At 46.1% G+C, this 16,955-nt stretch overlaps 1 protein-coding gene across 1 annotated transcript in view; it reads left to right on the top strand.

Moving 5' to 3' along the window:
• The window catches only part of LOC130282797 (zinc finger protein 660-like), a 43,339-nt gene that overhangs the window by 283 nt on the left and 26,101 nt on the right, over positions 1 to 16,955 (top strand). Inside the window, exons 2-8 of the mRNA XM_056531543.1 lie at positions 3,391 to 3,444; positions 6,244 to 6,314; positions 6,432 to 6,531; positions 10,408 to 10,478; positions 10,591 to 10,690; positions 15,530 to 15,600; positions 15,907 to 15,973. Coding sequence (XP_056387518.1) covers positions 3,411 to 3,444; positions 6,244 to 6,314; positions 6,432 to 6,531; positions 10,408 to 10,478; positions 10,591 to 10,690; positions 15,530 to 15,600; positions 15,907 to 15,973 — 514 coding nt within the window. The 5' untranslated portion in view covers positions 3,391 to 3,410. The remainder of the gene's footprint in view (positions 1 to 3,390; positions 3,445 to 6,243; positions 6,315 to 6,431; positions 6,532 to 10,407; positions 10,479 to 10,590; positions 10,691 to 15,529; positions 15,601 to 15,906; positions 15,974 to 16,955) is intronic.

The following is a 16,955-nucleotide window of genomic DNA, read 5'->3' as shown; positions in this document are numbered from 1 at the left end:
GGGCTGGGTGCATAGAAGGGAATATGTGGCACAGGGCTGGGTGCATAGAAGGGAATATGTGGCACAGGGCTGGGTGTATATGAAAGGAATAGGTGGCACAGGGATGGGTGTATAAGAAAGGAATAGGTGGCACAGGGATGGGTGTATATGAAAGGAATAGGTGGCACAGGGATGGGTGTATATGAAAGGAATAGGTGGCACAGGGATGGGTGTATATGAAAGGAATAGGTGGCACAGGGATGGGTGTATATGAAAGGAATAGGTGGCACAGGGATGGGTGTATATGAAAGGAATAGGTTGCACAGGGATGGGTGTATAAGAAAGGAATAGGTGGCACAGGGATGGGTGTATATGAAAGGAATAGGTGGCACAGGGATGGGTGTATATGAATGGAATAGGTGGCACAGGGATGGGTGTATATGAAAGGAATAGGTGGCACAGGGATGGGTGTATATGAAAGGAATAGGTGGCACAGGGATGGGTCTATATGAAAGGAATAGGGGGCACAGGGATGGGTGTATATTAAAGGAATAGGTGGCACAGGGATGGGTGTATATGAAAGGAATAGGTGGCACAGGGATGGGTGTATATGAAAGGAATAGGTGGCACAGGGCTGGGTGCATAGAAGGGAATATGTGGCACAGGGCTGGGTGTATATGAAAGGAATAGGTGGCACAGGGATGGGTGTATAAGAAAGGAATAGGTGGCACAGGGATGGGTGTATAAGAAAGGAATAGGTGGCACAGGGATGGGTGTATATGAAAGGAATAGGTGGCACAGGGATGGGTGTATAAGAAAGGAATAGGTGGCACAGGGATGGGTGTATATGAAAGGAATAGGTGGCACAGGGCTGGGTGCATAGAAGGGAATATGTGGCACAGGGCTGGGTGTATATGAAAGGAATAGGTGGCACAGGGATGGGTGTATAAGAAAGGAATAGGTGGCACAGGGATGGGTGTATAAGAAAGGAATAGGTGGCACAGGGATGGGTGTATATGAAAGGAATAGGTGGCACAGGGATGGGTGTATAAGAAAGGAATAGGTGGCACAGGGATGGGTGTATATGAAAGGAATAGGTGGCACAGGGATGGGTGTATATGAAAGGAATAGGTGGCACAGGGATGGGTGTATATGAAAGGAATAGGTTGCACAGGGATGGGTGTATAAGAAAGGAATAGGTGGCACAGGGATGGGTGTATATGAAAGGAATAGGTGGCACAGGGATGGGTGTATATGAATGGAATAGGTGGCACAGGGATGGGTGTATATGAAAGGAATAGGTGGCACAGGGATGGGTGTATATGAAAGGAATAGGTGGCACAGGGATGGGTCTATATGAAAGGAATAGGGGGCACAGGGATGGGTGTATATTAAAGGAATAGGTGGCACAGGGATGGGTGTATATGAAAGGAATAGGTGGCACAGGGATGGGTGTATATGAAAGGAATAGGTGGCACAGGGCTGGGTGCATAGAAGGGAATATGTGGCACAGGGCTGGGTGTATATGAAAGGAATAGGTGGCACAGGGATGGGGGTATAAGAAAGGAATAGGTGGCACAGGGATGGGTGTATAAGAAAGGAATAGGTGGCACAGGGATGGGTGTATATGAAAGGAATAGGTGGCACAGGGATGGGTGTATAAGAAAGGAATAGGTGGCACAGGGATGGGTGTATATGAAAGGAATAGGTGGCACAGGGATGGGTGTATATGAAAGGAATAGGTGGCACAGGGATGGGTGTATATGAAAGGAATAGGTTGCACAGGGATGGGTGTATAAGAAAGGAATAGGTGGCACAGGGATGGGTGTATATGAAAGGAATAGGTGGCACAGGGATGGGTGTATATGAATGGAATAGGTGGCACAGGGATGGGTGTATATGAAAGGAATAGGTGGCACAGGGCTGGGTGTATATGAAAGGAATAGGTGGCACAGGGATGGGTCTATATGAAAGGAATAGGGGGCACAGGGATGGGTGTATATTAAAGGAATAGGTGGCACAGGGATGGGTGTATATGAAAGGAATAGGTGGCACGGGGATGGGTGTATATGAAAGGAATAGGTGGCACAGGGATGGGTGTATATGAAAGGAATAGGTGGCACAGGGATGGGTCTATATGAAAGGAATAGGTGGCACAGGGATGGGGGTATATGAAAGGAATAGGTGGCACAGGGATGGGTGTATATGAATGGAATAGGGGGCACAGGGATGGGTGTATATTAAAGGAATAGGTGGCACAGGGATGGGTGTATATGAAAGGAATAGGTGGCACAGGGATGGGTGTATATGAAAGGAATAGGTGGCACAGGGATGGGTGTATATGAAAGGAATAGGTGGCACAGGGATGGGTGTATATGAAAGGAATATGTGGCACAGGGGTGGGTGTATATGAAAGGAGTAGGTGGCACAGGGCTGGGTGTATATGAAAGGAATAAGTGGCACAGGGATGGGTGTATATGAAAGGAATAGGTGGCACAGGGATGGGTCTATATGAAAGGAATAGGTGGCACAGGGATGGAGGTATATGAAAGGAATAGGTGGCACAGGGATGGGTGTATATGAATGGAATAGGGGGCACAGGGCTGGGTGTATATAAAAGGAATATGTGGCACAGGGCTGGGTGTATATAAAAGGAATATGTGGCACAGGGCTGGGTGTATATGAAAGGAATAGGTGGCACAAGGCTGGGTGTATATGAAAGGAATAGGTGGCACAGGGAGGGGTTTATATGAAAGGAATAGGTGGCACAGGGCTGGGTGTATATAAAAGGAATATGTGGCACAGGGCTGGGTGTATATAAAAGGAATATGTGGCACAGGGCTGGGTGTATATAAAAGGAATAGGTGGCACAGTGCAGGAAGTTGTAGGTTTGCCACAGCTCGAGGCACACTGGTTGGGAAACACTGGTGTACAGGAATGGATTAATGAGCATGTTGCTTAGTGTACTGGGAATTTGTTTTCGCACAGTTCAGAGTTTATTTGGTAGTATGTAGTGGGCACAATGCTGTCTATACTGGAAAGGATTAGGCAGCACAATGCTGGGTATACAGGGTAGCAGAGGAGGAGTGATAGAAATAGTGGGCACACTGCTGAGTGTACCAAGGTAGGAGATTCATACGCAGAGATGGCTGCACAGGAAAGGAATAGTGGGAACACTTCTAAATTAATGATGACATAGTAAAGAGCAGATGTAGCTGTATAATTAAGTATTAGGCAAAGAGGTGAAGAGGCAGAGGTAGAAGGCATACAGGTTGCTGTTTGGGGAAAGAGTAGCAAGCACAATGCTGAGAGTGAAGTCTGGGGTGTGTACAAGGAGGGATCATTGGGTGCAATTCACATGATTTCAATACCCTAACATCTCTCCATATATTATGTTTGTGCCCTGTACAGAGGTCACAGGACCTGAGTTGATGGTGATGATGGAGGAACATCAGGAGTCAGTGGGTAAGAGGACTCTTCCAGCAATAGTAATAGATCAGTTAGGGCCTTATAAAAAGGTTTTATGATGCACAATTTATTTTTGTCATTCATTGAGTTTTGATATATTGTCTTTAAGGAATCTGCAAAATATTGTTATTCTAGGAACTAATACTACACACAGATAAGGTTGTGATCTGAGGTTATTCGGGAGGTACTGCACGTTTCATAGAGTGAAGTATTTGTCCATGGCTGCCAACCAGATTCCACTGTTCATTTTTCAGACGGCCTTTGTAAAATTAAAAGAATTGTCCAGGACCTAAAATATTTACACATTTTTTAAATGGAAATGAATAAAATATACTTAAATACTTTAGGCAGAAAATGAGCATCAATGTCTGATCTCCGTGCTGGTCCAGGAAGTTCTGTTTATACAATAGTTCAGACACAGGCAGAGAGCTTAAGGCGAAGTTTCCACTTTTTTTTTTTTTCTGGCAGTTTTTGGAAAACTGCCACTCAATTTTTTGAGCCAAAGCCAGAAGTGTATTCAAAAGGAAAAGGACATATAAAGGAAGGACTTATACTTCTCCTCCCTTATCCACTTCTGACTTTTGCTCAAAAACTGCAGTGGCAGAATACCAAAAACTGTCAGAAAAAAAAAACAAGTGTAAACTCAGCCTAAAGGGGTACTCCGGTGGGAATTTTTTTTTTAATCAACTGGTGCCAGAAAGTTAAACAGATTAGTAAATGACTTCTATTAAAAAAAACGTAGTCCTTCCAGTACTTATTAGCTTCTGAATACTACAGAAGAAATGATTTTCTTTTTGGAACACAGAGCTCTCTGTTGACATCACAAGCACAGTGCTCTCTGCTGACATCTCTGTCCATTTTAGGAACTGCCCAGAGTAGGAGAAAATCCCCATAGCAAACATATGCTGCTCTGGACAGTTCCTCGACAGTGATGTCAGCAGAGAACACTGTGTCCCAAAAAGAAAATAATTTCCTCTGTAGTATTCAGCAGCTAATAAGTACTGGAAGGATTAAGATTTTCTAATAGAAGTAATTTACAAATCTGTTTAAATTTCTGGCACCAGTTGTGAGATATATATATATATATATATATATATATATATATATATATATATATAAAAAATAAAAGTTTTCCACCGAAATACCTCTTTAAAGGGGACTGGCTGTCCTGCTTGGTTTATTAGCTAAGCCAGTCCCTTTCTTTGCCACGTGTACAGAAGATGTAGAGAATGAGAAGTGGGCTAGCTTAGCTAAAAATCTGAGCCAGAAAGCCAATACATTGCCAACAAAGAGGGGAGGGGGGAATCTCTGTCAGAACAAATATAGAAGTAGTGCTTCCTGCCACGGATTTGTGATGCAGATGACATACTCAATATGTAGAACTTAGAACTTTTTAGACAATTATCCCCTATCCACAGCAAGTTTATGATTGTGGGGGTCTGACCGCTTTGACCCCCATGACCCCCTTTTCTCCAGCTACATACACGTCTTTGGAGCAGAGAGGCCCCCACATTCCTGGACAAACGCAAGTAAATGCCCCCTCAGCTGATCACCAACCACCGTGATGTCCTGCCTCAGCCGATGTCACTTGCTTTCGTCCAGGAAGGTGGGCCAAAACTTTGGTATCAGTTCTGCTGAGCAACGATGAGTGGGGGAAGAAGGAGGTTTGCATGCTGCAGCTCAGCCTGGCCCTTTACGACTGTTACGTTTACAAGAAAAACCTCATTTTAAACCTTCGCAACCAGCCATTACCTAAGAGACGGGTATCATTTGTTTTAACTCGGCTCCGATCATGACATAGAGCTGAGATGATATAGATGATAAAGGCCTTTTAAAGCCCAAACAAAAGGCTGCTTCCTGGAAGGATTAAAATGGCCATTCCACAAAGCTACCCATAGCGTCTTACCCTACTTCCAAAGTTGGAAATGCAGAATGCCTGGTGTGATCAGTTATCTTATAGCAATTATGATAAGATAGGCATCTGTGTGTGATCTAATTAATTAAAGGGGTATTCCGGGCAAAAACATTTTATCCCCTATCCAAAGGACTGCTGGGACTGCGTCTCTAGTTTCGGAAACCTCCAGGTTTCCGGGACTGGGGACGTCACACCATGCCCCCTCCATTCATGTCTATGGGAGGGGGCGTGACGGACGTCACGCCCCCTCCCATAGACATGAATGGAGGGGGCGTGGCGTGACGTCACGTCCCCAGTCCCGGAAACCCGGAGGTTTCCGAAACTGGAGATTCAGCACCCGCATTGAATGCGGATGCTGCAGGGAAATCGCGGAGGGTCTCAGCAGCGGGCCCCCCGCGATCAGACATCTTATCATCTATCCTGAAAAAGGTTTTTGCCCGGAATACCCCTTTAAAAAAAGTAAGGCTAGAGCTGAGCTCAGCAGTGTTCAGAAGTCTCATAGACAATGATAAGAGCTCTGGCCGTACATGCATTTATTCCGGGGGACTTTTTACCCCTATTGTACGGATCAGTGGGGGCCCAGCAGTAAGATCCCAACTTATCAGCATGTTATTCCTTATTCTGTGGATAGAAGGTAAAGTGCCTAGATGAGAACCCTATAACAATATAAGACATTGGTCCAAGTGAGTCACTACAATAATCACACTTACACTAGAACCCTGTGTAATCCTTGAATCATTGTCAAACCTAATGATTTTAGTTGACCAATATGGCACCATGTTGACCTTCTACCCACACGAGCGGTCAGACCTGACAGGAAGGATCTTATTGCTTGTTTTCCAATAAACAATCTATGTCAGTTCTGGGTGTTTTCCCTACAGATGTTTCCAGTAAAATATGTCTTGGTGCCAGATATCCACAGGAATACCATCTTTTGCCACAGGAACATCAGGTAGGTAGAATTCAGGATCAACAATGTGATTATATTATTTCAGCAACTTGCTATGTATTCATTCAGTAAATCCTCTCTAACTACTGGTGGTGTTGGGGTGTTTTGGGTACTTCCTAGGGTAGAAACATGTCCACCTTTAAAACTGAACCTGTATGTGAGGATGAAATGAATCTTCAGAAGTATAAGGAGCAGAGGACGCCTTTGGACATTACACGATGTGAGTTATTTTTAAACCTATTACATATTCTACAACGACAACAATCCCAGGCGGTGTAAACGAAGAATCCTGTTAAAATTCTGGATCCACATACCGACACAGTCTCATTCACTTTAATGGTCCAAACTTAGTCAACCTGTAACTATAGAGCGTAAAAGAAAAGTAGACTGTCAGCATCACATTTTGACAGTATTTTAAAGTACAGTGGTCCCTCAACATACGATGGTAATCCGTTCCAAATGAACCATCGTTTGTTGAAACCATCGCATGTTGAGGGATCCGTGCAATGTAAAGTATAGGACAGTGGTCTACAACCTGCGGACCTCTAGATGTTGCTGGGAGTTGTAGTTTTGCAACATCTGGAGGTCCGCAGGTTTAAGACCACTGGTATTGGAGGTTATACTCGCGTGTCCCCGCCGCTCCGGACCGTCACCGCTCGTCACTGCTGCCCTGGATGTCGCCTTCCATCGCTGTCACCGCGTCCCCTTGGTGTCTCCGACGCTCCGGCAAGGCCTCTGCTTCCCCGGCATCCTCGCTCTCCGTCACTGCCATCATGTCGATACGCACACCGCTCCTATTGGATGACGGGACGGCGTGCGCAGCGACGTAATGACGACGATGGAGAGCGCCGACGATGCAGAGGATCCTGAAGAGGACGCGTCGGAACCCCGAGGACAGGTAAGTGATCGTCAGCGGACCACACGGGGCACCGTAAACGGCTATCCGGCAGTGGCTGAAGCAGTCAGCGCTGCTGTATAGCTGTTTATGCGATGGCCCAGACATACAAAAGCATTGTATGTTGATGTTGCCTTCAACGTGTTGAAATGATCTTGTGTCGGGGCCATCGTAGGTCAGGGGGTCACTGTATACGTGTAAGGTAAGGGCAGTTTGTGATATAAACAAGACCTTCTATAGAGGACATGTCCCAACCAGTTGTATAAAGCACAGGAAAGGAATAATGGCTACCTTTCTGAATTTATGGTGAGTAATGAGTACAGATGTCTCTGTAGAATAACGTATTGGATATAGAGTCCCAAAGGAAGGGGTAGAAGGCATAAAGGTTGCTGTTTGGTTGCCGAGTGAAGTCTGGTGTGTGTACAAGGGGGGAGCCAGTGGGTGCAATTCACATAATACCAATATCCTGTTACCTCTCCGTGTATTATGTTTGGTCACAGGACCTGAGGTGATGGTGATGATGGAGGAACATCAGGAGTCAGTGGGTAAGATGACACTTCCAGTAATAGTTATAGATCAGTTAGGGTCCTATAAAAAAAAAAGCAGCTTCCATCGTGGACAATTTATTCTTGCCATTTTGTTAGTTATGATAAATTATCTTTAACTGAGGAATCTTAAATAAATTGAAATATTGTTATACTGAAGGCCAAGACAAAACACAGATTAGGTTCTAAACTGAGGGTAATCTGGAAGTGCCCCCTTTACAAAGAAAACGAAGAGTAGTTGTCCATGGCTGCCAATCAGATTCCAACATTTGTTTTTCAAAGTGCGGTTGTAAAGTGAAAAAGATTGTACAGGATATTAAATGTTCACATATTTCTTTTAAATGGACTATACTAATACACATTAAGCAGGGGAGTTATTAAGGGAGTTATTAAGCAGGGGAGTGGGCGGCATGGTCCGCAACCCTGCGATCACAATGTATTTTTTACTTTCATTTTTTAATTCCCTGCTGGGAGCCCTGAATGGCCGGTACTGAGGAGCCAATCAGGGATCCCAGCGAGGTTTTTAAAATGGACAATGCGAGGGGACATATGTATATTAAAAGTGTTGTGGGGGGGCAAGATATATAGCGCTGCGGGGGGCATAGAGCGCTATATATTTAGCCTCCCAGTGCATTTATAATATGCCTCCCACCAGCACATTAATAAAAATATATACTCCCCCGCCAGCGCATTAATAAAAATATGACCCCCGCCAGCGCATTAATAAAAATATGACCCCTGCCAGCGCATTTATATGTATATATCTATACCATGCATGGGACTGCCATCCCAGTGCAGACTACAGAGCAATAACCATATGAACTTTGCCTACTAATTTCTATAGTGTCGGGACTGTTATATCTGACTTCTGCCCAAAGCAGGACTTGAGACTGTGTATTTCAGCTGCAACAGGCATATTCCTCTACTGGCCATATACTGAAAGAGACTGCACTGCTCCCCAGGGCTACACTATAATATGGCATGTACATGCTTTCAACTTTATGTACATCATATATGTTTGCACCAGCACTTTTTGTGGCGGCCGGGGGTTTGATATTTTAAACATTTTTTCTGTGAATAAATCAAATGAATAGCATTGTTCATATGCCTCACGACTCTTCAGTGCTTAATAATTTTACAAAGTGAGTCAAAATTTTACCTATTTTTGTGTGAATACACATATCAGTGCAAAGTATATATCTATACCCCCGCCAGCGCATAATGTGACGCCGCCGGCGCATTTGTCTTAATTTTCCATTGCAGCGCTATATGTGAATGGTATATCTATCAGATATATATATACCTATACGCATACAGCAGCCACCACCCAGATGAACCTGATAGATATACTATTCATTCATAGCGCCGGCGGCTGCATATGTATATAGATGTGCTGGGGGGCAGACATATACTTCTATATACATATGCAGCCACCGCACTATGAACGAATAGTATATCTGTCAGCATCATCGGCCGGGCGGCTGCTGGATGCGCTGTTGACAGATATACTTGTCACATATAGCGTTGCACAAATGCGCTATATGTGATATCTGTCAGCAGCGCATCCAGCAGCCGCCCGGCCATTGATGATGACAGATATACTATTCATTCATAGCGCGGCGGCTGCATATGTATATAGAAGTATATGTCTGCCCCCCAGCACATCTATATACATATGCAGCCGCCGGCGGTATGAATGAATAGTATATCTATCAGGCGGCTGCTGTATGCGTTCTGATAGATATACCATTCACATATAGCGCTGTAATGGAAAATTAAGACAAATGCGTCGGCGGGTCACATTATGCGCTGGCGGGGGTATAGATGTATACATATACATGCGCTGGCGGGGGTCATATTTTTATTAATGCGCTGGCGGGGTCATATTTTTATTAATGCGCTGGGGGGTCTAGATATATAGTGCTCTATGCCCCCCCACAACACTTTTAATATACATATGTCCCCTCACATTGTCCATTTTAAAAACCCCGCTGGGATCCCTGAATGGCTCCTCAGTGGCGGCCATTCAGGGCTCCCAGCGGGGAATTTAAAAATGAAAGTAAAAAATACATTGTGTACATATCAGGGTTGCGGAGCATGCCGCCCGCTCCCCTGCTTAATAACTTCTGAACGGATCGGGTGTCAGAAGACCCTGTACTATAACTCCCATCATGGAACAGACTCTGTTCCATGATGGGTGTAGTAGTACAAACACTAATGTAACCTTCCCAGCCACCAGCAGACTCCCGCAGCCGGGGAACTACTACTCCCATCATGGAAACAAGTCTGTTCCATGATGGGAGTAGTAGTAGTCCTGGCTGTGGGAATCTGTAGGCAGAGGTGTTAAAACATTGTACTTGACGGATGTTATAACGATATTTAGACAGACATTATTCAGCCAGAAGCATCCCTTACTAAACCCGTTATTAAACGTCTGTTAACAATACATAACGTACGTTTATTAACGTGTGAACTTCATAGTGTGAAAGCAGCCTTACTGCTTGACTGATGTAGTCAACAGTCAAGAAGTAAGGCTGCTTTCACACTATGAATTTCACCCGTTAATAAACGTACATTATGTATTGTTAACAGACGTTTAATAACGGGTTTAGTTTCCGATAAACAATCTATGTCCTTTTGGATGTTTTCCCTATAGATGCTTCCAGTAAAATTTGTTTTGGTGCCAGATATCCACAGAAGATCCATCTTTTCCCACAACAACCTCAGGTAGGTGGAATTCAGGTCAATTTTGTAATTATATTACTTATGCAGCTTGCTTTAAATTTTGTAGATACTCCATAATTAATGGGGGTATTGGGGTGTTTTGGGTATTTCTTAGGGTAGAAACATATCCATCATTAAAGCTGAATCTGTATATGAAGATGAAATGAATCTTCAGAAGTGTAAGGAGCAGAGGATGCCTTTGGACATTGCACAAGGTGAGCTAAACCTTTACATATTCCTTTACAGTCCTCTGTGGTCTACACAAAAAATGCTGTCAAAACAGGACGTACCGGCATAGTCCCACTCACTTTAATGGCCGAACATCATCAACTAGTGAGCCATGTACCACACTTTGGGGAAGACTTATCAAAACCTGTGCATAGGAAAAGTTGTCCATTTGTCCATAGCAACCAATCAAATAACTTTTTTATTTTTTAACCCTTTTAGGACCATTTTGACCTTAACCCCTTAAGGACTCATTTTCACCTTAAGGACTCAAAACAATCTTCGTTTTCTCTATCGGATCCATTGGGGGACACAGACCGTGGGTATATGCTGCTGTCTCTAGGAGGTGTGACACTATGGTAATAAAAAAAAGTTGGCTCCTCCCAGCAGGATATACCCGCCTTCAGGCCCTGAGCTAATCAGTTTAAGCTTAGTGTCTGAAGGAGGTGGACATGGTCTGGAATTCTCCAGACCAGGTCTTCTGATTTTTTTATTTTCCTAGTATAGGGACGTGTTAGTTTTTTTAAATTCCTTTTTCTTTTCTGTTTTCAGGTGGGGACTCAGGGACTCCTGTTTCCCCATTGCGAGTAAAGGGGCACAGACATTGCGTATATGCGCTGTTCACCCCCCCTCGCCAACTGTCAGCGCCTGGGTTGGTACCTCATGGGTCCCCCTATTTCCCTGCTCGCCTCGCTCGCGCATAGCAGCCAGGCGTGATGCAGGTAACTAAGCTGACTGAAGACTTCACTGAAGACTCCATTAGGTAAGTTCTTCTGACTGAGGTAAGTACTCCCCCCCCCCCCCCCCCCCCTTTTCTCCTCAGGTGCAGACTTGCAACTGCTGGAGACCCCCTGTTTTGGCCCACCTTTTAAGGTTATGAGGCTGGCTTACTGGGGATGGACTTTTATTCTGGACCTTTATTCTGGGGGAGCAGTGGCATCTAAGTTTTTCACTGGAGTGTGTGTGTGTGTGGTTAAGGTGTTTAGACCGCAGCGCCTTATGTGCGGCTGACAGCCGCGGCGCCGGTACGGGCCGGGCGCTCTCCGCGCGGCTTACTTTCGCTTTCTCCGCCAGCGCCTTATATGCGGCTGACAGCCGCGGCGCTGGTTCGGGCCGGGCGCTCTCTGCGCCGGCTTACTTTCGCTTTCTCTGGCTGTCTCTGTCGGCGTATCGGCCGCCCGCTCTGTTCCCCCGAGCGCATATGCGGCTGACATGTGCGCTCGGGACAAGGAGCAGGCGCCATTACTGCTTCTTCTCGGCCTGTCCCCCACAGGGCTGTCGGAGCTCTTCTGAGGCGCGAAATAGCCTCCAATCAGCGCCGTGGGCGCAATTTTCAGTCAGAAGGGGGCCAATTAGTTAGTGCCTCTGCTTCAGGCACGCCCCTCTCTGCTATTGGCTGGCCTGTTTTTCACACTAGCTGCACAGAGCCTTTCTCCTCACTGCAGCTGCCAGGGGACACAGACTAGGGTGAGATTCCGGTTCCGGTGGGTTCAGCCGCTCCACCAGCCTGGGTTTCTTCCCTGACCCAGTATATGGCTGACTTGACCCAAGTCTCACGTTCGGTGGCTGAGGCCTCCTAGGAAGTGGTGTCCGCCTTGAAGGGGTCTTCCCTGCGCAGGGCCTCTGAGAGGACCCGCTCCTCGTCTCCACATACTTTCACGCTCTCACAAGCGTACTAGGAGTGCCTTGTACGACTCTTCCATTGAGGCTTCAGATAGACGTGAGCGTTCCCCTCGTGGGTCCTGCCCCCCCCCTGTCATCTGGGCACAAACGTCGCTCCTCCAGAGGACGTTCTCGGAGTCGCCGCTCTGCCACGCCAGAGCCCCGTACCCGGTCATGTCGCCCCCCTCCAGGACAGCCTCTACTCATTCACATTCTCCTGGTGAACTGGTGGACAATGCTTCCGAGTCGGCATCAGACTCAGAGGACCGCTCGGATTCAATTGAAACGGTGAACTCATTTGTGATAGCCATAAGAGACACCTTTCACTTAGAGGACCCAGGATCTTCGGATGTCACTCCAGGAGTATCCTTTCATTGTGCTAAGCCAGCACCTCAAAGGTTCAGCTCTCACACTGACTTTGACGACATTCTGGAATCTGCATGGAAACATCCAGACAAGAGGTTCCCGGGAATCAAGACGATTCAAGAACGTTAGCCATTTGACAAGGACTTTGTCACTAAGGTGGTTTCCCCTCCCTCAGTGGATCCACCAATCTCCCGGAACTTAAAGGCGACTACACTGCCTCTAGCAGATTCCGCTGCCTTCAAGGATCCCCCGGACAAGAAGGTAGAATCCTTAGCGAAGTTTGCCCCTGAAGCAGCTGGCTCTTCTCTTCTTCCCATCTTCGCCCCGACATGGGTGTCCAAGGCTCTGTCGGAGTGGTGCCAAAAGCTCCATCAGGATATCTTAGCGGGATCCCCCCCAGAGGATCTATCTGCTCTGGCTCTCCAATGTTCTAAAGCTGGGAACTTCCTGTGTGCAGCTTCCATGCAGTCAGCCCGTTGTTCTGCCTTTGCTGTGGGTCACCTAGCGGCTCTCCGCTGCTCTATGCGGCTAAAGGCTTGGAATGCGGATGCCGCTTCCAAAAGGTCTCTCACTGAGCTTCCTTTTACCTTGATGAGATTATCTCTGAGGCAACGGGAGGTAAAAGTTCCTTGTTACCTCAAAATAAGACTCCCCTACTTCCCAAAGGAAGTCCTTTTCCTTTAGGTCCTTTCGGACCTCTTGCTCCAGCAAAGGGTCCGGGCAGGCGCCCTCGCGGGACAAGAAGGCTCCCTCATTCCATGCACGCCCGTCTTGGTAGTTGGACTCCAACCGGTCCGGCCGTTTTGCGCCCAAATCAGGCAACCGCAAACCCACTTCTGCATGGTGAGGCCCCCACCTGTGGTTTCTTCTCGCGTGGGAGGTCGTCTCTAACTTTTTCGAGACATCTGGACCTCACACATTCAGGACTCTTGGGTCAGGGACGTGGTGTCCAACGGTTACCGAATCGAATTCGCCTCCCTTCCCAGGGATCGTTTTTTTGATCCTGGGCCCCCCGGTCTCCTTCTCTGGCGAAGCACTTTCTAGCGGCTCTCCAGTCTCTGCTTCTCCAGGGGGTTATCGTTCCCGTTCCTACAGGGGAACGGTTTCGGGGTTTCTATTCCAATCTTTTTGTGGTTCCCAAGAAGGACGGTTCGGTGCGACCAATCCTAGACCTCAAGCGTCTCAACCGTCATCTTCTTATCCGCCACTTCCTAATGGAATCTCTCCGTTCGGTGGTGGCGTCCCTGGAACAAGGGGAGTTCCTTTCATCGGTGGACATCAAGGATGCCTACCTCCATGTGCCAATATTTCCAGGAAATCATCGGTACCTCCGCTTTGCAGTTCCGGAGGGGCATTTTCAATTCGTAGCCCTCCCCTTTGGTCTAGCCACGGCTCCTCTGGTCTTTACAAAGATCCTTGCGCCAGTGATGGGCCTGTTACGGTCGAGGGGAGTCTCGGTGATACCCTACCTGGATGACCTTCTCATCAAAGCTCCAACCAGAGCCCAGACTGGAGAATCTGGACGTCACTCTCCACACTCTGGATCGCCTTGGGTGGATGGTTAACCGGGACAAGTCAGTCCTCCGTCCTACCTTCCTAGGACTTCGATTCAACACGGCCTCTGCCCGAATTTGTCTCCCGCCAGACAAACGTCTGGCCCTTCTGTCGGGGGTCCGCTCCCTTCGGACCCAGGTCTCAGCCCCCATCCGCACTTGTATGGAAGTCCTGGGTCAGATGGTGGCAACTATGGAGGCCGTACCCTGATCTGTATTGATCACGGCATCTGAGGGATTAATGGCAGACATCAGCGCAATTACTGATGTCCGCCATTACCGGCGGGTCTCCGGAAAAGGGGGAAGTACCTCTGCCCCAGGACCTACATTTATGTCGTTAAGGGGTTAAAAATGCCTCTGGAAAATAAAAGAAGCAACCAATTTTGTTTTGTGCTGTTTTCTTTTCCTCTATTAAAGGGGTATTCCGGGCAAAAACATCTTATCCCCTATCCAAAGGACCCCCCGCAATCTCCCTGCAGCAGGCCGCATTCTATGCGTAGCTGCTTCTGCAGTTTTGGAAACCGCCGGGCTTCCAAGACGGGGATGTGACGTCACGTCACGCCCCCTCCATTCATTTCTATGGGAGGAGGCGTAACGGCCACAACGCCCCCTCCCATTGACATGAATGGAGGGGGCGTGACGTCACATCCCCGTCTCGGAAGCCCGGCAGTTTCTGAAACTGCAGACGCAGCTACGCATAGAATGTGGGCTGCTGCAGGGAGATCGCGGGGGGTCCCAGCGGCGAGCCCCCTGCGATCAGACATCTTATCCCCTATCCTTTCGATAGTGGATAAGATGTTTTTGCCTGGAATACCCCTTTAACTCTTTTGTTTCAGACACTATGGCCCAGATTTATCAAACTGTGTGAGAGAAAAAAATAGAGGTATTTTCCCACAGCAGCCAATTACAGCTCAGCTTTCACTTTACCAGAGCTCAATAGCTCAGCTGTGATTGGTTGCTGTGGGAAAATGACTAAATTTTTCTCTCTCTCACAGTTTGATAAATCTGGGCCTGTGTGAATGACCGGGGGTTAACCTGATCTTTTTCTTACTGCCCAGTGAATGTAAAAAGTTGTAAGATTGTGCAGTCGTTTCTATTTAATGTTGCATAATTTTCCCTCCCCCAGATATCCTGTCCCTGAGGTCACATTTTGCTAATAGAATGGAGTAAATTTTGACCTATAAAAATCCACATTTCCTCTTAATGAATTCTATATTATTAGTTATGTGGTGTGTGTATTTTCTGCAGATGTGCTCAGGAAAAAGTGTCTTGGTTCTGGAAAGCCACAGGAAAACCATCAGATCCCAAAGGAGCATCAGGTAGATGGAATTTACAATTTATAGTGTTTAATTTACAATGTTTGTTTACACTGGAGGGCATTTACTAAGCCATATGCTTAACTGGTGTAGACGCATGGCACATTATTGTGTGTTTATGATTATTAATGTAGAATGAAAAGGAGTGAGACTTATCTGGAAATTTTTGGTGCATAACATTGGCATAAAAAAAACAAAAAACAAAAAAACAACCAAAAGTGTCTAACAAGATGCACTGTGATAAGTACAATTGCAATAAGAAAATCTATAAATCTGACAATATATATATATATTTTTGTCTGCTTTTAGAGTAGAAACATGGCCACCATTGAATTGATAGATAAAGAGGTTGTGACTCCTGTTGAAGTCATGCCAGGTAAGTATTAGTTATGACATTACTATACATAGTCCATAAAAAGATTCCATATAATTTGTGTTTATTATTTCTTTAGGAATTCTGTGTATTCAGTCACTAAGGGGAAATTTATCAATGTTGGTGTAGGTAGAAGTTTTTTGTAGATCGTTTTGGTTGGTCTAAATTTGGTGCAATTGCACCAAATTTACCATACTTGTGCAAGGCACATGCTAAATTTTGTGCAAAGTTCTAAATCTCCACACAGTTCTATTTGTACACCTGAGCTGCACCTCACAAGAAAAGTGGACACAGGGATTTTGCTCTATTGCTTTGAGGCTCAGATTTCATTGAGGTTTTTTGTCCACCAGCAAAAACGCCAGAAAAACTGTCACAGCTTTTTCCTGCGTTTTGTCAGTTTTTCTTGTGTTTTTGCTGGTGTGTGGAAACAGTCATTTTTGTACCCTGTGGCAATTTTTTTCACTACCTTCAGGTTACCACTCGATGGGTCGGATGCAGAGCGCCCGGCCCATGGAGTGTAATGAGTTAAGGAGTGATGTATAGCATATACATATACAGGGTGCAGAGCATCACTACTTACCTCCGCCGGCTGTATAGTATACAGGGGTGCATAGTGTACCCATGTATACTATACAGGAGCCCAGCAAGGAAAGTGTTAACCCAAGCTACTGCTGAGCTCTTAGGTTAAGTCTTTTTTGCGCTATCCTGTATATACAGCTGTCTATAGATGACTGTATATACAGAATACAGTAGGCACACGTAGACAATTGGAGGCTCCCTGTTTAGGAACACACTGCAGTATGGGCATACTCTCCAGGGGAGAGACCCAAAAATGTACTAACCTTCTTTTTTTTTTCCTCATTTCAGATACATGAATGTGGAGGACTACATCAGATTCAGTGGATTGCGATGAGGACCAGCATTTTTTAAATGTCAATATAAGGGTAAACAAGGGCTGTGGGGGAGTTTTTTCTTTTTTGTGTGT

This window comes from Hyla sarda, chromosome 7 (genome assembly GCF_029499605.1).
Source record: "Hyla sarda isolate aHylSar1 chromosome 7, aHylSar1.hap1, whole genome shotgun sequence".
NCBI classification, from domain to species: Eukaryota; Metazoa; Chordata; class Amphibia; order Anura; family Hylidae; genus Hyla; species Hyla sarda.
Note: the sequence above shows the minus strand (reverse complement) of the source record. Positions and strands in the feature narration are given on the sequence as shown.